At 40.4% G+C, this 22,097-nt stretch overlaps 2 protein-coding genes across 2 annotated transcripts; both read right to left on the reverse strand.

The window, feature by feature from the left end:
* Positions 1-8: 8 nt before the first annotated feature.
* Positions 9-5,426, reverse strand: LOC106867792 (small ribosomal subunit protein uS2). The gene is made up of 6 exons (XM_014912784.3): positions 5,298-5,426; positions 3,449-3,617; positions 2,279-2,484; positions 1,457-1,615; positions 1,156-1,284; positions 9-423 (listed from the first exon to the last, which is right to left on the reverse strand). Exons 2-6 carry the CDS (start codon positions 3,579-3,581, stop codon positions 67-69), a joined length of 984 nt encoding a protein of 327 aa, XP_014768270.1. The 5' UTR covers positions 3,582-3,617; positions 5,298-5,426; the 3' UTR covers positions 9-66.
* Positions 5,427-6,470: 1,044 nt separating this feature from the next.
* LOC106867797 (integrator complex subunit 4) lies at positions 6,471-21,287 on the reverse strand. The gene is made up of 19 exons (XM_089343611.1): positions 21,160-21,287; positions 19,729-20,038; positions 18,861-18,967; positions 18,485-18,655; positions 17,859-17,998; positions 17,053-17,173; positions 16,851-16,922; positions 15,685-15,859; positions 15,069-15,274; positions 14,152-14,294; positions 13,187-13,302; positions 12,624-12,757; positions 11,783-11,934; positions 11,159-11,252; positions 10,234-10,305; positions 9,380-9,567; positions 8,464-8,761; positions 7,615-7,735; positions 6,471-7,139 (listed from the first exon to the last, which is right to left on the reverse strand). Exons 1-19 carry the CDS (start codon positions 21,211-21,213, stop codon positions 6,994-6,996), a joined length of 2,820 nt encoding a protein of 939 aa, XP_089199737.1. The 5' UTR covers positions 21,214-21,287; the 3' UTR covers positions 6,471-6,993.
* Between the last annotated feature and the right edge of the window lie 810 nt (positions 21,288-22,097).

Here is a 22,097-nt window from a genome sequence, read left to right on the forward strand (position 1 = left end):
AAAACCAGTTTGTTTGAACATTTTGTTTTTATTGCGGTACATCAGGGTCCCTTTCAGCAGACACTTTTAACTCCAGTTATCAGCAGACCCACCCCATTGTTGGCTCACAGTGGCAGGTTGTGCAGCTGCGGTGGTGGTAGTCGCTGGTGGTGTAGCAGCAGCAGCAGGGGTGGCAGGAACAGCAGGGGTGGCAGTGCTGGCAGCGGGTACAGACCAGCTGGTATCAGCTGCGTCCCAATCTTCAGTTGCAGTGGCCCCATAAGCTTGGATTGGTACGGCAGAGGCACTTGGTACGGTCTCACGAGCCCAGTCAGTAACATCAACTGGTGCAACACTTCCAAGATCACCACCAGCTGGCCAAGCTTCAGTGCTTTCCTCTTTGGCAGCGGCCTTCTCCAAAGCAGCCTGTTCTTCCTTCTCAGCCTGTTAAAACAAAACAATTACCAATTAGTTGTAACACGGGTTAAAACAATATTTGGAACAGAAGGTTCTTAATCAAATGTATTGCATTAAATTTTGTCTCTAGCTTTTGGAAAAAAAGAATCAGCAGCTCTTTAGTGTTTAAACCTACAATATCTGGTCCAAATATATATTACCTGCTCCATGTTCAAACTGGACTCCCACACCTTCCCAATGATTACATTTGATAGAGTAATCTTGATATTGAAGGGTCGATGTAATTTGAAGGAAGTATAAAGATAAAGTCCATAGATGGCAGCCTCTTATCACAAATCTGCAGTTTAAACCGGCAGCATTCAGATTACTCTATCAAATGCAATGCTTACTTCACATCGTTTTAAATTAATAACGAATCATCTTTGATATTTCAATGATGTGATCAATGACATTGCAGGCTAAGTATGAGAGGCAAGATCTGGCTAGTTTGAACATAAAACAGGTAAAGTATTTGGGCCAGCTATATATATATTTTTAATACGTCTATCTAGGCAAGTTCAGACACAAAATATGCTAGTTCCTGTAGTGTATGTCACAGAATAATCATTCGTGTGACTTACACTACAATAACTAGAATATTTTACATCTGATCCCACACAGGATAAAAAATAAAAATGGAAATATTTGTTACAGAACACCTATAAAACCTACAAAGCCTTCCCATATCGATATACACACAAAGACACAATTTTTACTTACTTCCTCAGGGTCTCTGTAGAAATACAAATCAACCATGACGTCCCAAGGATGTTCACGGCTGATGTTACCCCTCAGGCGGAGAACTTCACGAGCCAGCAACCACCACATTAGACCAATGGAATGGATTGACTGGAAGAAAATAGGGGGGAAAAAAAAACATTTTTAAAGATTAAAATTATTTCGACAATCAACAGCGAGATGCAGAAGCAAACACAAATGGGACCCCCCCCCCCCCGACACAAATATATTTTCAAAGACTCAGTGGCTATGCAGTAAAAAAAAACATGATCAGAAAAGTTACCTTGTTGTTGCATGGGATGGCAATATCGATGTACTTGAGTGGGGAGTCTGTGTTGCAGAGGGCAATAACTGGGATGTTTACATAAGATGCTTCATTGACAGGTTGGTGGTCAGTCCTGGGGTCAGTGACAACCAAAAGACGGGGCTCACGGAAAGCTTTCTGTTGGAAGACAAACAAAACAACAACAATTATCAGATAAACATGCAATGGGGCTGCTCAACCAGGGTTCATTATAAGATTTTTGGGGGGTTCCACGCAACAAAATAGGGAATTGGGGATCCAGAATAGTATTTTAAGGGTCCCTGAAAATTTTGCTTTCACACTATGCTGAAAAAGAGAAGAAAACATGCATATACCCCCCCCTCTCTCTCTCTATATATATATATAGACATGTAACTGTACACATATATATATACATACATGGATAGACATACACACATATTTTAATATATATATCGTGCTTGAAAAATTGAACTCCCAAACCCAGATTCTCGTAAAGTGAGGTATTATTCTGTGTGTTTATATATGTATATATATATATATATATAAATATTCCACACACAAGTAAGCATATAGATGCAAAACATAGCAGAGATAATAGTACTCAATACCAAAGGTAGAGTACTATACTACTTATATAATAGCAGAGCAGTGGTGCTCCATAAAAAGCACCCAGCAGTAGAAACAAGGCCAAAAAGGACTGTGGCACCTGGTGTGGCCCTCTGGTTTGCCAGCTCTGGTCAAACAGTCCAACCCACGCCAGCATGGAAAAGGGACATTAAACGAGGATGATCTTGAGACATGAACAGGACAGCAACTTACCTGAATCTGATTGGTGAAAGCACCAGGTGTGAAGCGACCAGCAATAGGTGTAGCACCAGTGGCTGAAGCAAACTTCAGAACCGCCCTCTGTCCGTAGGGACGTGCAGAGATGACACAGACATCAGCCGGGTTCTCGATGGCAGCAATGGCACGGGCGGCCAACAGGAGTTTCTCCCAGGTCTTGCGTAGGTTGATGATGTATGTACCTAACAAAACATTATTACATGACATCAGCACAAATAGAAAAAAAAAGAGGAATTCAATACCTGGTGCTCTCTACTCCAACAACATCAGCCTTAATATTATTACAGCCACAAACTATTGGATGTTAAAATTTCCACAGAAACAAGTAATAATCCTTTAATTCAAACCAATGCGAATAAATAAGCATTATATTTGACAGAATTATGTGAATTCTAAAAGGTTAACCCTTTAAAACCCTTCTCAGACCACCCCTGTCTCTGTGGTACAAATATTCTGTTCTCAAAAAGTTTCAAGTTAAAAATTTCCACCAAAACGTCTCAATTTATGTTCCTAACACTAGTGTAATAACGACAAAGTCAAGTTACTAAATTCTTCATTATACACCTTCTCCTTCATTTACGACCAAGTTGCGTTCCAATTGACAGGTTGTATGTCAGATTTATATCTGCATTCAAACGCAACTAATGCTTGAAAGCGACTGAGTGAGAGTTAGAGGCAGGCAGTGGATGCCTGGGTCTGAGGGAAGCCAGATGCTGCCGTTCTTGTCATATGCATAGCTGCCCAACGTCCAAAGATCTATTTATTTTTGAGGGTCGTAAGACACATAGATCTTAAGTCAAGGAGAAGGTGCATTTAAAATAACCGAAAGAAACACAGGGGATCTAAACAGAAATATGGTGACAAAAGGGCCACTTCAGCCCTATACCCAGAGTTCAGTTCCAACTGGTTAAATGTCATAGCAACACCAGATTACCTGATCGTCATCACATCAAGCAATCAATAAAATTCGTGTCAGCTAATGTTTTACTGTAGCATTGTTTGCGACCGGCAACTGTTAAAAGAAAAACTGAAGCCGGAGATACACAATGCATTAATATTGACCAGGGATTTTAGAACAAGATAAACAGAATAAAAAGGGTTTGGGGGATACAAATAGGAAGAAAAGCGGGGAGATAGAACACGTACCTTCTGACTTCCTTTTGTAGATATACTGTTCCATTTGGAAGTCGACATTGTTCGCTCCAAGATGAGTGGAACAAGCTAAAAACTTCATCACGTCATCCTCCTTCATGGAAAGGGCATCCAAACCTCCGGACATCTTGATCGGTCACTTGGTGAGTTACGGTAAGCAACACTGGAAAGAGACAATAAAATGGTGATGATGATGATAATGAGAAACGATCTACAAGTGTTGGCAATCCTAAAGTGTGCTTTATTGTGGCAACGCCACGAGTGCTTTACACCACCAGAGGGACTGGTCTTCTGCTGTGGAGTAAGGGGTCTTTTATTGAGAACATCAAGGCATCAGGCATCTCGGCCGTTAACCATCACACCTGAAAGGTTCAGTGCTTTGAGGTTGTTCTTCAGTATTTCATCTCACGTCTTCCACTTTATTGAGAAAAATTTGGGGAATTTGTGTTTCTCCACACAGGAAATCATACGATTATGGCCCCTTTAGCTGCTATTTTTAGCACATCTCGCCCCCCATTTATTTCTCAGACTCTTCAATATAGTTTCCTCCCATAAAAACACGCTCTGGCTGAAATTTTAGCCAAAAACTCGGACTGTCCGTAAGTAAAACTGTGATTTAAAAAGAAAACAAATTCGAAAAGTTAAAAATAATTTCACAGTCGTCTCAATTTCCGTGTGTAGAATACAAATTTTCTGAGAATTCCAACAACTAAAAAAGTTATGAGGGATTATATGTCGATGCGCGGAGCAAAATTCCGCGAACAATTCTTTTAACATTATCATAATTAACACCATCTCCACGAAATTTACCAGAAATGGCCACAAAAATAGGGAATGGGGAAATAATATAAAAATAAATTTTTTTTCACCTCCATGAATAACTTGATAGATATTCCAAAAGTCAGTCTTAGTTTTACCATCATATTTAATGCGAAAAACTACATTTTGAAGTTTATGGAAAATAAATTTTGGCTAATGAAGATAGACACCCATTTATAATGGTGTTTAATTATCTAATTGCTAAAAGATAAGCTGAGTTCAGCTGTAATTATGTAGAAATGAAATTAGGATAACGATCTGATTTCGTTTATCACAAATTTAACTCTTGTTGGTTGGAGATTAAGTAAAATATTAGAGAAACCTTTACCGAAGCCGGCTACGAAGGACTGCCCGGCTCCCAATTTAATTATTTTGCTGCGTAGACCCCAAAAATCTTATATGGAGCCTCGGGAACCATATGGAACCCATTGAGAACCACTGTTCTAAAGGAAATTCGCAGATTTCATTAAAGAAATGATATTTATTCGGAAACTAAGTCAGAGGTGGGGGGGGGCACTTGTTTAATTATGTCTTAGAGTGCGATCGCCACCCCACTCCTCTTAACTTCTAGAAAAATTGATATTTTTAAATGAAATTTTCTACAAATACGCTTCAGACGTCATAGATTTGTGATGAAAAAGCATTTTTTCTCAGGTTGAGAGGAAGGGGTTTCGGAAAGTTCGTTTGTGTTGGTTGGGTATTCTGTTGTTATGAAATTTCTTACATATACATTTCAGATAGTGTAGATTACAATTGTGTCGGAATTTAATATAAAAAAAAGAAAATTTGTGGAAAAGCAGACAAAAAGAAACTGACACATGTTCAACGATACACGTGGTGCAGACATCATTCATGTCTAGTCAATATATTTACATAAATATCTGTAATTACAGCAAAAATCAAACCATTACAGGAACGAATATTGAAAATTAATACATAAAGTGTTGATATTAATATTAAATCGACACAAATAATTGAGTCTGGACATGTGTAATTGAATAAAATGTGCGGAGAGGATAAATACCTTGTCTAGCGCCAAATGGAGTCGGATGGGGAAAGGAAGTTCGAGGAGAGAGGATTGTGGGTAATATCTGTAATATGCCGGAAGTTAGTCAGACATGATTGTTTTATCTGTTCAGGAGGAAGAATTAACGAAATAATTTGAAATAATCTGACGTTTTACTGCTCTTTATTATTAAATTAAAAATTAGGATGCTTCGTTAATTGAAATTAAATGTACATTTCAGAAAAGATATATACGATTGGCTCTGTGGTAAGAAATTTGCTTACCAACCGCGTGGTCCTGGGTTCAGTCCCAATGCGTGGCACCTTGGGCAAGTTTCTTTTACTATAGCCTCATGAGTGGCTATCATTCGTGATGGTATTTCCTTACAATCATGATACGTTTGATAAAATTAGGCCTATCGATCACAACAGTCACCTCACACTGTGTCCAACGAATCTTCTACATCTGATTTTAATTGGAAAATGCTCCACTTTCCAGCCTTCGTCTTCACATGTGCGTGTGTGTGTATGTGGCCTCAGGTTCGTCCCCAGTAGACAAAAGATATGACTGCATGCCTAATCCTTTCACATTCAGATTACTCTGTCAAATGAAATGTTTATTTATTCATATTATTTTGAATTGTTCACGAGGCAGCAAACTGGCAGAATCATTAGCAAGCCGGGTAAGATGCTGAGTGGTATTTCCTCTGCTGCTATGTTCTGAGGTTGACTTTGCCTTTCATCCTTTTTGCAGTCAATTAAATAAGTACCAGTTACATACTGGTGTTGACGTAATCAACTTATTCCCTCCCTGCAATTTTCACGTTTTGTGATTCCTGTAGAAAGAATTATTTTGAATTGCTCTTGCATTATCTTTTGTGTTGAGATCTCAATGATGTGATTGTATATTTTTACTAAGGCTATGTAGGGTAGGTGTGAAAGGCTGAATATGGCCAGTTGAGACATAAAACAAGTATGAAGTGAGGGCCAGCTATGGCTGGTTTCAATGCTAAAAGGTTAAGAAGATTGTTTACCAACTTCATGGTCATGGGTTCAATCTCACTGTGTGGTACCTTGAACAAGTGACTTCATTACAATTATTCTATTCTTTTGATTGTTTCAGCCATGGAAGGATGAAAGGCAAAGGTGACATGGACAAGATTTGAACTTGTAAAATAACAACCACAACTGATCAAGATTGATGGAAAAAGGGTTTTTATTGATGAACAGAAGTTACGGAACAATTGACAAGATTTTGGTTTTCGTAGACTCATGCACACACACACTCACCTCTCGCATTGACTCCCACAGATACTTTTCTTTCACATACACACACATATATATATATATATATATATATACATGTATATATATATAAATACATACATACATACATACATATATATATGTACATATGGGTGGAAATATTTATGTATATGTGTGGTTGTATATATATATATATATATACACACACACACACACATATATATATGGTTGTATATATATATATATATATATATATATATATATATATACATACATCATTGTATATCATCATCACCACTATCATTTAATGATCTGTGTGTATATATATACATGCTGATATATACATGTACATACACACGCACACACAGACACACACATGCACGCACACACACATGCGCACACACACACACATATGAGTGCGTGGGTATGCAGAAGAGAGCAGCCTTGGGCTAAGATTTGATGGGTTTCGTAGCAACGAGTACTGTGACCGGTTTCGACAGTTGCAGAGTGAAGAGTCCTGTTTTGTTGCTGCTGGATATGGGCTGGTAACCGGGTTCGCTGCACAAGACCAGGGACACTTCCACGTGACATGGTTCTGGAACGGCAGAAATAAGAAATGGTTAAAGCAATCAACGCAACAACAACAACAACAACAACCACCACCATCACCAAATGCTCTTCCTGTCACCAACCTTCATTTGTTTTCATGCAAAGTGATACATGTGCATGTATAAACTTACGCAGACATAAGCACCACCTGGTCTAGGAACTGAAATCACGATCTAGTGATCATGAGTGCAACACTCTAACCACTAAGCCATTCACTCTCATATATATATATATATATATATATATATATATATATATATATATACATATATATATATAGACACACACACACACACACATATATGTGTGTGTGTCTGTGTGTGTGTTAAATAAAATGAGGCAACAAAGCCACGGCTTACAAGGAAACAGATGTAAAATTGTGAAATAAATGGAAAATGGAAACATGAAGAATATATAAAAACAGAATGTAATGAGATGAGAGTTGAGAATAAATGTCTTACCGGACCAGAGTCTATGGGAGAGGATGACATTTGTGACAAGATTGTAACGAAGAGGACCAAGTTTACGGAAATCATTGAAGTTCAGTTTTACTAATTGGGTCTCCAGGTCCGGATATTTCACCTGAAATTAAGCAATTAGGATGAAGAGTAAAAGCAGAGAAAAATAAAAGAAATGAAATATATATATATATATATCACTATATCTCTCTCTGTATGTATATGTATATATATATCATCATTGGATGTTAGGCTTGATATAGATATAAATATACATACATAGATTTAGAGAGACCCCTTTTGGTCATGAGGGATCATGGGATTGCAACTAGAAAGCTCTCCCAAGGCACAGGTGTGGACAAGGTTTTTTAAGGAAGACCAGCCACCCACCCCCCTCTTGACACCACCAATGTTATCCAAGGGAAAGGCAAAGGGGCCGATACAGCTTGGCACCAGTGATGTCACAACTCATTTCTACAGCTGAGTGAACTGGAGCAACATGAAATAAAGTGTCTTGCTCAAGAACACAACACACAGCCTGGTCCAGGAATTGAACTCACTGCTTCTACACATATAGATATGTATAGGTACAGAAACTATATTCAGAATATAAAACTTATTCTAGAAGCATATAAATATTTATAAATATTGACAAATAAATTTACTTTTATTACATGGAGTATAAAAGGGATTGATAGAATAAGGCTTACAAGGAATAAATCCTGGGGTTAATTTTATTCACTAAATCCTCTAAGACGGTGCTCCAGCATGGCTGCAGTCAAATGACTGAAACAAGTAAAAGAATAAAAAACAACCAAACAAGCCAAACCAGTCAAGAGAAAAGGGTCTCACCAAAGCACGGATGGACGAAACATCCTGTATGTTGTTGATGCTGGCATGGAGGGGCAGCGCAGCAGTGAGGCCGGCTGTAAACTTGAGGGGGTTGTCGGAGGTTCTGGTTGGCTCGTGGATGATGACTTCGACCTTGCACAATCGGTTCGATATGTGTAGCGCTTGTGGTTGCATTAGCGACATGTCGTTCTGCACCAGTTTGTGCAGCACAACTGGCTTGACATCTTCGACGCCGTCCAGCTTGCTGAATAGCTCCGACAGGAAACGGTCAAGTGTGGCATTGTTGATGGTTAGGAACCTGAGAAAGAGAGAAAAAAAACAGTGGTTTTAGGGAAATTGCAGTTGTGGTCAGTCTCAAGCTGAGTGGAATCATAGCCATGGCCAGTTCTGGTGACACGTTACAGGCACCCATGCTGCTGATATGTTAAAGGCACTTGTGACAGTGACACGTTAATGGCACCTGTGCTAGTGACACATAAAAGGCATCAACACTGGCGACACATGAAGGACACCCATGCTGGTGACACATTAAAGGCACCTGTGTCAGTGACATATAAAAGGCACCTGTGCCAGTGACGCATAAAAAGCACCTGTCCTGTGCTGGTGACACATTAAAGGCACCTGTGTCAGTGACATATAAAAGGCACCTGTGCCAGTGACGCATAAAAAGCACCTGTCCTGTGCTGGTGACACATTAAAGGCACCTGTGCCAGTGACATGTTAAAGGCACTCATATCAGTCTGATTTATGGAAACTATACAAACGTTCATTGAGGAGAGAAAGGGACTCAAAGTGTTAACGACGTTGGTTGTTAACGATGTTGGTTGTTAATGACTCTTCACACATCACCATTATATGCGTTCACTCACGCACGTCCACGCATAGATAGTGTCATGCGTCATCGCTATTAACTTACTTTTGCACATGCTGCATCATCTGCAGGAAGTTACGACACGCTTGGCTGCTCTCCGCTTCGTCACACCTGCACAACACCAGAGTCAGCATCACGGCCGACGCCTTGAGTCGAGTCTGGTGCACAAGACCCAGTTCGCTGACTCCAACACCCAGGAACAGCTTCTCCAGTTCTTCCGTCAGCAGCAGAACCTGAAGAACAACAAAAACAAAAATATCATCATCATCGCTGCCACCACCATCACCATGAACATCATCATCATCATCGTTTTAACATGCTAGAGGTGATGGCTTCTTGGAGCTAATCAATGGCAGCATTCATCCTATTTCCCTGGACTGCCATGTTAGCTTGGCGATAACTATTAATATATATATATATATACATATGCAACAAGCTTCTATCAGTTTCCATCTACGAAATCTGCTTACAAGGCTTTGGCTGAGCTGGGGCTATCAAAAAAGACATTTGCCCAAGCTACCATGCAGTGGGACTGAACTCAAGACCAAATGGTTGAGAAGCAAGCTTCATAACCACACAGCCATGCCTATACATGCATAGATGCATACATACATACCTATATACACACACAGACACATATATTATACATACATGTGTATATATGTATTACATATACAATGGGCTTCTTTTAGTTTCCATCAACCAAATCCAGTCACAAGGCCTTGGTTTGGCTTGGTGTTATTGTAGAAGACACATGCAAGAACAACAACAACAACAACAACGATCAGATATAATGATGATGATGATGATGATGATGACCATAATGATAATAACATCACTACTACTACTACTACTGCTGCTGCTGATGACCGAGGGTGGCGGTGGGGACATCAACCTACCTTGTCTAACGAAGACATCAGGGTATCGGAGGTGGACATCTCACAGAAGAAATGGATTGTCTTGGAAACAACCTGTAACAACAACAATAAGTGCTACTAAAATATCAAACAAATAAATTAAAACAAAAGTAAACATTGTGTTCTTTTATAAAATGAACTGATATCAAGTCACCGGGTTGAGGCCATGCTGGGGCACTCCTTTCATGCGTGTCGGCATATTTTTTAGTCAAGACTCGGCACTTTGCCTGGTTGTCATTCATGTTGCTGGTTTTGTAAAGGATGACCTTTTTGAAAAAGGTTGACCTTTGCAGCAAATGAAAGGAATTAAAAATTTATGGGAAACAAAAAAACCAGGATTTGTCAGTCAGTATCTTGCTCTATTTTTTTTATTCTTTTTACTTGTTTCAGTCATTTGACTACAGCCATGCTGGAGCACCGCCTTTAGTTGAACAAACTGACTCCAAGACTTATTCTTTGTAAGCCTAGTGCTTATCCTACTGGTCTCACATGCTCAACCATTAAGCTACAGGGACATAAACACACCAACACACACATATGTATGTATGTATATACGACGGGCTTCTTTCAGTTTCCGTCTACCAAATCCACTCACAAGTCTTTGGTCGACCTGAGGCTATAGTAGAAGACACTTGCCCAAGGTGCCATGCAGTGGGACTGAACCCAGAACCATGTGGTTCTTAAGCAAGCTACTTATCACACAGCCTCTCCTGCGTTTATTTTCAAAATAAAATTTCAAGTAAAATATAGAAAATAGATAAAAACAAAAGTTATTTCCAAAATCAACATTAAAAATACTATAAAAGAAAAAGCAATTAAAAATTCGTCTGAACATGAAATCCTTTCTCCAAAAAAATTCACCAGGTGAGGGGTTAAAACATTAATTAAGTGTTGTATTTTAACCTACCTGACTCAGCATCAACTGACACTGCACAAATTTGTGCATAAATTCTGCAGAAGCTGAGAATTTGGTGCCGAGTTTAGAGACATGATCCAGATCTCTGGAAAAGAGAATGTATAGATGTTAGATGTATAGGTTATAGCATAGAGTGGTGGTATGGCACATAGTGGAAGTATGGTGTGTTGTCACATGCATGGTGGTGTAGTATGGCATTCAATGATGTGTGGTGAATGGTGGTGTGACGTGTAGTGGTGGTGGTGTGACGTGTAGTGGTGGTGGTGATGGTGATGGTGTGGTGTGAGACATAGCGTGGAATGGTAATGGTGAGTTGTGGTGTTTTAGGTATGTGTATGTGTAGTAGTAGTGGTGGTGGTGGCAGTGGTGTAGTGGAGTGGTAGTGGAGGTAGTGGTATTTGTGGCAGTGGTAGTAGATGTGGTGGTGGTAGTGGTGTTTATCTAGTGGCAGTGTTTTCTGGTGGTGTAGAGTCTTTGACGATGTGATATGTAGTGGTGCTGGTGGTGAACTGCAGTGTTTAGGCGAGTGCATAGTAGTGGTGGTGTTGTATGTAAAGGTGATGCTTCGTTGCCTTGTTGCTAGGCAACGCAGATGCTGTTCGCTCGTTAACTCACTTCAAGGTCATCTGCAACAGATGCTGTGCTACGCTGTCGTCCAATCGACCGAGGGTCTCCAAACGAGCCGAGGTTTGATTAAAGAACGTCGTCATATCTTCGGTTGCATCTGACGATACTTCCGATTCCACGACAAACTGACTGCTGGGATGCTGCAAAGGAACAAGAAATGAAAATTAAAAATACCAATACCGTCCCAACAGCAACAGTCTATCAGCAAGGAAACCACAGACCAGTGCAGTCCAGTCCATTTTTTATGCTGGCATGGGTTGCACAGTTTGACCATAGCTGGCAAGCTGGGGGGCTCCACCGGGATTCACTCTGATCTGGCAGTGTTTCTACAGCTGGATGCCCTTCCTAATGCCAACCACTCTTAAAGTGCAATGGGTGCTGTGCAGGTGCTAATTACATGACAGTAGTAATGGCCATGCTTACGATTTTATGGGTGCCATTTGGATGACACTGGCAACGGTCCTGACTACGATTTTACTTGGCTTGACAAATCTTCTCAAGCACAGCATATTGCCAAGGTCTCGGTCACTTGTCATTGCCTCCATGAGGCTCAACATTCAAAGATTGTGCTACCGGCATTTCAGTAATGAACCCTTTAGCATTTAAACCAGCCAAAATATTCCACGTTTTATGTTCAAACTGGTCAGATCTAGCCCCTCACACCAACCCTACAATATCATTCTAAAAATTAACAGTTGCCTCATCAAAATCTCAAATCTACAAAATAAAGCAGATTAATTAAAAACAATGAGGATAAATAAGGATTACATTTGTCAGAATAATGCAAATGTTAAAGGGTTAATTAAGGTTGGTAAATGAATTTACTCACCGATAATGGGGCCACAAGATCTGGGATGCTCTTTCGTAGGTAACTATAATGACGCCAGACATATTCACTGAACATTGGCAAAAGGGTCGGAATACAAGACGCAGCATTGAAGACCAACACCAAAATACTTAAATCTTTCAGAAAAAGGATCAAGGAATTTACATGATATACATATTGGAAGACACACAGACACACAGACGTATATAAAAGAAAAAGAAAAAAAAAGGAAAAAAAGAAAATGAAAAACTTGACAATCTGTTGCTTGCGACAATAATGGTTCCAGTTGATCTGATCAACAGAACAGCCTGGTGGTTAGAGATGGTCTTAATGAGTGGGAAAGGGATAAGCTTCAACTGTTGTTGTTATTGTTTGACCCCAAGTCAGCCCCAATTAAGTAAACCTGTGACAAAAGGTGTTCAAACCATGCCCTTCATTTATATCTAAGACATTTCATCTGTCCTTGTTTAAAGATAGTAGAGTGTGTTTTCCAAGTCAACTGGGCTGTTATTTCTAGCATGTTGAGTGACAGTGTAAAGCCAACACAGGTGACAAATGAAGGATACAAGCAGGATCTTCAATATCTGGCTCAGGTGTGCTGAAATAAGGTTGAATACACAACAGGTCAGGTGCAAGGGACAGGGTCAAGTTTGGTACGTTCTCGCCAAGCTTCTTCATACACCTGTTACAATAACAAAGCCATAAATTGATTACAGGTGTGACATAATTACATAGGGCTAAGAGCTAAATTACATATAGGTGTGACATATATATTAATTACATTCAGCTGTGATGTAGAGATTAATTACATACAGGTGTGACATATTTATTCCTTTCTACTCCAGGCACAAGGCCCGAAATTTTTGGGGAGGGGGCCAGTCGATTAGATCGACCCCAGTATGCAACTGGTACTTAATTTATCAACCCTGAAAGTATGAAAGGCAAAGTTGACCTCAACGGAATTTGAACTCAGAACGTAGCGGCAGACGAAATACTGCTAAGCGTTTCGCCGTCATGCTAATGTTTCTTATTTCTTTATTGCCCACAAGGGGCTAAACATAGAGGGGACAAACAAGGACAGACAAAGGGGTTAAGTCGATTACATCGACCCCAGTACACAACTGATACTTAATTTATCGACCCCAGTACACAACTGGTACTTAATTTATCGACCCCGAAACTCAAAGTCGACCATGGCAGAATTTGAACTCAGAATGTAGAAGCAGACAAAATGCTGTTAAACAATTTGTCTGGTATACAACAACAATAATGGTTTCAAATTTTGGCACAAGGCCAGCAATGGTTTTTTTTGGCGGGGGGGGGGGGGTAAGTTGATTAGATCAACCCTGGTGCTCAACTGGCCATTCTCAATAGGACAAATGGCAAGGTCAGCCTCGGCAGAATTTGAAGTCAGAATATAAAGATGGACAAAGTGACGCTAAGCATTTCGTCTGGCGCTGTTAAGATTCTGCCAGCTTGTTGTCTTAATACCTAAATAAATGATAAAGGAGGATTTCCTTCTCAAACTTACTTCCAGATTGAAACCCTGTCTTGAGGATAACGCTTCAGGTTCTCCAGCAGCTCCATGACACAGTTGTTCAGACAAGAACTGGTTGCCAGCTTCATGTGACCCAACATTTCACGGAGGGACTCACGGATTGTCCCTGAGAAATCCTGCACGGAAGAACAGAGAGTGAAAGGAAGAGATATAAACGGAGAGAGAGAGGGAGGGAGGGAGAGAGAAGTATAAATTAAGAAAGACAGAGAGAGAGAGAGAGAGAGAGGTAGAGAAATATAAATTGAGAAAGAAAGAAAGAGAGAACTATAAATTGAGAGAAAGAGAGAGAGAGAGAGAAACAGAGGTAGAAAAATATAAATTGAGAGAAGGAAAGAGAGATAGAGAAATATACATTGAGAAAGAAAAACAAAGAGAGGGAGAGAGTAAAATAGAGAAAAATGAATTGAGAGAGGGAGAGAGAGAAATATAAATTGAGAGAGAAAGAAAACATTACAAGAATTGAGTCATCCCCCCCCCCCCCCACCGCCCCAGAGAGCAATTATAAAAATAATAAAAAGCCTGACTGACAGTCTTAAATATTGGGACTGCCTTAAAACATCATCATTTAATGTTCATTTTCCATGCTGGCATGGGTTGGACAGTTTGACAGGAAGCAGCCAGGCAGAAGACTACACCAGGCTATTAGGTCTGTTCTGGCAGGGTTTTTACGGCTGGATGCCCTTCCTAACACCAACCACCATGCAGAGTGGACCGAGTGCTTTTTACATGGCACCAGCACAGGCATGGTCAGTTTTTGGCAAGATTTTAACAGCTGGTTGCCCTTCCAAATGCCAACCACTCCACAGTGTGGACTGGCTTCTTTTTCAAGTGGCACCAGCACCGGCAGGGGTCACCAAGTCACATTGCAAGACAAGGACAATTCCACTTACCTGCAAAACTCCGAGGATGATGTCCAGCTGGTCCTCTCGCAGTTCCAAATGTGCGCTGACCTTGCGGATGCTGTTGATGGCGTTCAGACGCACACTCTCGATCTCATCGTTGAACATGTCGATGATGCAGTCCTGGGACAGACGCGCGAAGGAGGGAGAGTTCACAGACAACTCACACAGGGAGTCCAATGCAGCGTTGCGGACCTCTGTATAGATGTGGTGGTCATGGAAGTGGCAGCAGCGGCGGTGGTGGTGGTGGAGGGTAGCAGTGGCAGAGCACAAGGAAAGAAACAGAATGTAAATGAATTAGAATACTTCAGTGGATAGGGAGAGGGTGGAGAATGTGAAGGGGAGGGAGAGAGAATTAGGTTACAGCAGATACAAAAAGATGGGCAGAGAAAGAGAGAAAGAGAAAAGGAGAAGAGGGAGAGAGAGAGAAAGAATTAGATTTTGGGGGATGGGGAGAGGTAGAGAGAAAGAGGGAGAAGTAGAGGAAAAAAAAGAGGTGGGGTGGAAGAGAAAGAGAAGGGTGGTGTGAGGTGAATATTATCATTTTGTTATGCTGATGATGACGACGATGATGCTGATGATGATGATGATGCAGAGCATTACTTACCAAGGTACTCGTCCTCTAACCCATGGACGAAGGCTCCACAGGCCCCGCTGTTCATCAGACTGATGCTGTCCGGGTCCAGTGCCTCTTTCGGGGCATCGTCAGCCCAAATCTTCCCTGTTGACCACTCACCAGACATGTAGTTCTCACGGGCCCGTTCATGAGCTGTACGTTTGCGCTGTAAACACAATTTCAGAGGTGTGAGCCATGGATGGCAACATTAACAACATAAGATATTCTTCTGTTTTACTTACCTGCTTCCATTAACACCCTGCAGTGATGCTGTCTCATGGACCGTGAAGGGTTTCATTAAGCATATCAACCCTAATACATATTTTTAGGTCTCTGGTATTTATTTTATTAATCCCTACCTGCCAGACTGTTAAGTTACTGGACATAAAGAGCATTGGCTTTTTTCCAAGTGTTGTCATGTAAAGACAAGAATTCCCCCCCCCCCACCATCATCGTCTTCACCTCCACATTTCCATGCTTGCATGAGTTAGACAGAATCTCATCGAGGCTGATTTTCTACACCTGGATGCCCTTCCTGTAATCAAGCCTCACTTGTTTCCAAGTAAGGTAATATTTCCTCATAACTAGACACGGTTCCTTTTTTTTTTTTTCATGAGTGTCACATAAAAGCATGCAGTTCACTCTGCAAAGTGGTTGGAGGGTACCCAGCTGCAGAAACCTTGCCAAATCAGAGTGGAACCTGGTGCAGCTCCCAGCCTTGCCAAATCAGAGTGGAACCTGGTGCAGCTCCCAGCCTTGCCAAATCAGAGTGGAACCTGGTGCAGCTCCCAACCTTGCCAGCTCTGGCCAAACTGACCAAAATTACGCCAGCATGGACAACAGATATATGCAATCATCATGCATGTGGTGTTCTGCATTTCCAATCTTCTGTGGAAAAATATCTGATCATAGGAAAACATTCTCTTGCTGAGAAGCAGGTAATGAGTGTTGGTGACAGGAAGGGCATCCAGTTGCCCCAACAAATTTCGTCTGACCCATGTGAGATCGGAAAGTGGATGTTAAAACAATGATGATGATGGCTATCGTCATTATAGGAGTTGCCAACAAAAGGATTATTGGAAAGGGTTAGATAAATAACCCTTATCTAGGAGTGCGAAAAGGGGTAATTTGTAAGTGATGGATTGGTTGAAACTCACCCTCATATTTGACATCAGTTTCTTGTCTAAGGTCTGTTCCAAGAATTTGGGACTAACCAGATGAAGTGAACCCTGGAAAATAAATGCAAGAAGGAAATGCAAGAATGAAAATGAACAGAAATAGAAATTAAAGAAAGAAAATAACAATGCAATCAGACAGTAATCCAACTACGATATATGGCACCACAACAAGAATGCTTACCAAAAGACTTGCCGCTTCCTTGCGAACTTTCATAGAGAAGTCGTTGATACTGTTACAGATCTTGACAAAGCCATCATCGACCAATCGAATCTCTTCACAGGTGTCAGTCACAGGAACCGTACTAGGAAAGAAGAATGGACATTATATAAGACATGCTATAAATAGAAAATGATATATATTCATATATATATATAGATATATAAATATATAAAGGATAAAGAGAGGTTGGAAAAATATATTTCTCCAACTTTACCATTGCTCTCTTTATCTTTTTATATATTTACATATGCACACGCTAATACACGACTTATAATCCCCAATCCTGTTCATACAACGATTGGGGCAAACTAATCGGTATACAGCACTTACTCGGTATTACCTGTATCCTCCGGGGTTTGGTTAAATACCATAATATATCATACCATATATCATACCACACAGCCATGCGTGCATAGGTGCAAGCATGGCTTGTGTGGTAAGCCCAGTACATATTCTATCAGTCGTTTTTGCTGAACCACTAAGTCACAGGGGCATAAACATACCAGCACTGGGTTTCCTCTGTCAAATTCCCTCACAAGGTATTCGATAGCCTGGTGTTAGGGTTAGGCACTTGCCCAAGGTGCTGTGGAATGGGACTGAACCTGAAACCACTGATGCCTGCATCCAATTGTGAACGTAAATGCATACATATAAGGCTCCGTACCAACATCCACATCACCTGACTACAACAACCCCTACGTCCTCCTGGGTTTACACTTTCGTATTTGTGACGTACAGGGAAAAGATTTTAGAAACAGGTACCTCACCTCTCAGGGTACAGGTGGCACAGAACCCAGATCAACTTGATAGCTGCCATCCGAACATCTTCATAGTCGTCCTTCAGTGAACGGCAACAGTGGTCATACATGGCTAAGTCCACCTGAATGCCACGTTGATGAAGGTTCAGCTGAAAATAAGAAAGTGAAAGCTGTGTGTAACGTATTGCAAAACAGTTGATTCTACACACACAAACATTATAATATATACATACATACATATATATATATATATATATATATATATATATATATATATATATATATATACACATATATATATATATGTATATATATAAAATAGTGATGGTGACTAGATGCAATTCCAAACCAGAAAGGAAATAATTTACTGTCCCTAAAATGGGATGAATGGTGCAGGGAGCACCAGCATTGCTAAAAATAAGAGTCAAAGAAGTCTTTAGCCACAGAAAGCACATTTTCTATTTATGGACAGAGAAAAGGAGGATAGAGAAGAGACAGGAAGGAGCAAATGAGAAAGAAAGAGAGAGAGGGAGTGAGAGAGAAACAGATATGAAGCATGTGAGAGAGAGAAGAGAGAGAGAGAGGTATAGAGCAAGGGAGAGAGTGATTGGAAAATGAAATAAGGAGGCACCCACCACAGCATTGAATGCACTCCTGCGCACTCTAGAATCGATGTCGTACATATGATCAGCCAAAATCTTCTGTAGAGGTTGGTGGCTCCGATGGTGTTGGCAGTCTGTGGTACCAAGTTTACCGAGGAAATCAAGGCAGCTGCTTCTCACCAAATGACTGGAATCGGACAGGAGCTGCAGGTAACAGAGACAAAAAACAATGTAGAAACCATGTAATAAATGGTTGCCATTTAAGCGATGTCATTTTTCATATGTGATGTAGTGGTGTTGCAAAATTCCACTCATGTATATTAATTTCCATTATGTCCTTTATATTGTATCAAAATTTCATGCATTTATTTGTAGAATTCCACAGACATATGAGAAATGTAAGAATTACCTTAAAAACACTGGACAGTAATTTTTCTTGTACTTCAGTATTGTGGTACTGACTTTTACCAACAACGGTCAGGGTGTCGACTAACTGACTGACCACACGATGGGATTCTATAGGGTAAACAAAAACAAAACAGAAATTAAAGCTTAAAACACATTACACACACACACAATATATATATATTTTGTATATTCTTTTATTATTTTACTTGTTTTAGTTATATGACTGTGGTCATGTTGGAGCACTGCACTGAAGGGTTTTAGTCAAACAAATCGACCCCAGGACTTTATTTTTTTTTTTTTAAGCCCACTAGTTATTATATCAGTCTCTTTTGCTGAACTGCTGGGTTACAGGGATGTAAATACACCAACACATGCTGCCAAGAAGTGATGGGGTGACAGATATATACATACATATATACACACACACACATATATCATCATCATCGTTTAACGTCCGCTTTCCATGCTAGCATGGGTTGGACGATTTGACTGAGGACTGGTGCAACCGGATGGCAACACCAGGCTCCAATCTAATTTGGCAGAGTTTCTACAGCTGGATGCCCTTGCTAACACCAACCACTCAGAGAGTGTAGTGGGTGCTTTTACGTGTCACCCGCACGAAAACGGCCATGTATGTATAAATGTGTGGCATCCAGGGCAACTCTCTTCTACTATAGCCCAAGGTGACACACAGTGGGACTGAACCTGGAACCATGTGGTTGGGAAGTTTTGATTTAAAACATTGATCAGTAAATACCCCATCCTTTTACCTTCACAACATCTGCACTTTGAAACACAAAAAACACCAGCCAAGCTGATAAAACTTTAAGAACTGAAAAAATGTTTATATTTCAGCAAAAGAAACTCACTTTCGATTTTGAGGAGAGAAAGTATTTCGTCGGTGTAAAGGTCATACTTGAAACTGGGAATGTAAGCCAATTCTTTGATAACCATTGCAATCTTGCACCGCACCATCGCTTCCTTCTCTCGAGGGAAATGGTCGAAGAGTTCCCGCAGCACTCCAGATAAACTGTCGCCATCAATGGGGAGAGATTCTTCGAATTTCAGTAAGATGTGTAGAACCTCCTGAGAGTTGGTAGCAGACTGCAAGTTGAGCTGGACAGCAGAGCTGACGACTTTCTTAATTAGACGAATCTGTTTCAGAGGCTGTGCTCTTTCCTGAAAACATAACCAAGAAAAAAAAATATGGTCCACATTTATACAAACATATATATATCTCTTGTTATGTGTGTGTGTGTATATAAGGTGGTGAGCCGGCAGAATCGTTAGCATGCTGGTCGAAATGCTTAGCAGTGTTTAGCTTGTTGGTATGTTCTGAGTTCAAGTTCTGCCAAGGTCGACTTTACCTTTCATCCTTTTAGGGTCAATAAAATAAGTACTAGTTAAACACGGCGGGTCGATGTAATCGACTCAACTGACTCGACGAATCTGGTGCTGTTGTGCAAGAGTCTTGTAACCTCCATTGCTGAGTGGCCCCAGGAAGGTCTGGTGTCGCAATGGAAGCAGCCGAAACACCTAGTGCTACTTCATTGTCTGGTGAGACATCGTCTCCTGTATTCTAAGCACAACAGCAACATCAACCCACAAGTGTTTACCCCCCCCCCCGCCCGCCATATATATATATATATATATATAAAGTATATTTTATGTGTCCAGTCGGATGTACGTCGGCTAATGTTGGATTTAGAGCTCCACGCAGATTATCATCATTCAGTCTGCCTCCAATAAAGCGGTTTGGTTACGTCTGTACTTAGTACTATTACTGGTTATAATATACGGAGTAAATGCCACCCCACACCTTTCTCTCTCTCTACACACAAACACAAACAAACTTAATCAGAGTCTGAGAAAACTGTCAAAAGTTTACATCGGCAAAAATCATTTAATAAAGTCTTTATACCGAAGCGTGACATTGCATATATAATATACTCTTATAACACAACCGATCTAAGCCGATGCATGTTCATATAATGATCGAGTAGATTTAATTATGAGATGCGTTTCACTGTATCTAAGACTACATTATCCAAGCAGTCCTACACGTTTCATCACGGTAGTCGAGTGTGGTTTAAGGGAGATTTAGCTGCTATTTCTAGCATGACGCGTAACTACGTTGTGGCTCTGTGGCCGCCCGGAATCGATGTGTCATCCTATCTGACAATAACTCCCTAAAGGACACAAACCTGGCAAATTTTCAGAGATATTGTATATTAAAAGGACGTATGTTATGCCACCCCATACGAACATTCAAGGCTAAGGTGAACCAAAGTTAGCAATACCTGAATAACTTGGCTGTACTCAGCCAAAGCACGTTTCTTTATCAGCGCTGCCATGTTTACATCAGTTGGCGTTTCACAGCAAAAGTTTCGTATGTTAAAAAAAAAAAAAAACAATTCGATATACGTAATAAAATTTATCTTTTACTTTCGTATTTCCTATTCACACAGTCACTTCAAAAGTAAGTAGAAGCTCTAGTTTTTTGACAGATTTATTTCTAGAAACACACTAACGTTATTTAGTGCATTTAAAATACTTTATCTAGTATTTAGCAGGCATGCTTTTCGCAGTCTTTAATGATTTAATCAGTTTTGAGCATTGTTCTAATGAATCGTGACTGAAGGGTCAAACGATATGAGATCAGAAGGGGAGATAATCTTAAGATTATGTTTTTTGTTTACTTGATTTTGTATGAGTCAAGTTCGTTGGTTATGGAAAATAAAGTCGGATAATTCTTGTGCTGAGCCAGAAATACGGCCTCAACTGTCCTCTTATTTCTAGACAATAGGACTATCCCTTTCCAGAATGCCATTTCAATTTTAAGACTTCTTGAATTTTAAGATTATTTCCCATTCTCAAGTTCAGAATCTTTGGCCAGCGTCTTCTAATGTAGCCCTGAGCTGATCAATGTCTTCAGTGAATTTTATTTATGAAAACTATATATATCATCATCATTTAATGTCCGTTGTCCATGCTGCATGGTGGCAAGCTGAAAGGCTATGCCAGGCTCCAGTCTGCTTTGGCATGGTTTTCTACAGTTGGATGCCCTTCCTAATGCCAATCACTCTGAGAGTGTAATGGGTGCTTTTGCTTAGCTTGATGGGTCTTCTTCTCAAGCATGACATAACGCCAAAGGTCTCGGTCGTTGCCTCCGTGAGACCCAACACTCGAAAGGAACTCGGCCACTTTGCCTCCATGGCCCAACATTCAAAGGTTGATG

The sequence above is a fragment of the Octopus bimaculoides genome, chromosome 27 (assembly GCF_046866305.1).
Source record: "Octopus bimaculoides isolate indiv1 chromosome 27, ASM4686630v1, whole genome shotgun sequence".
NCBI classification, from domain to species: domain Eukaryota; kingdom Metazoa; phylum Mollusca; class Cephalopoda; order Octopoda; family Octopodidae; genus Octopus; species Octopus bimaculoides.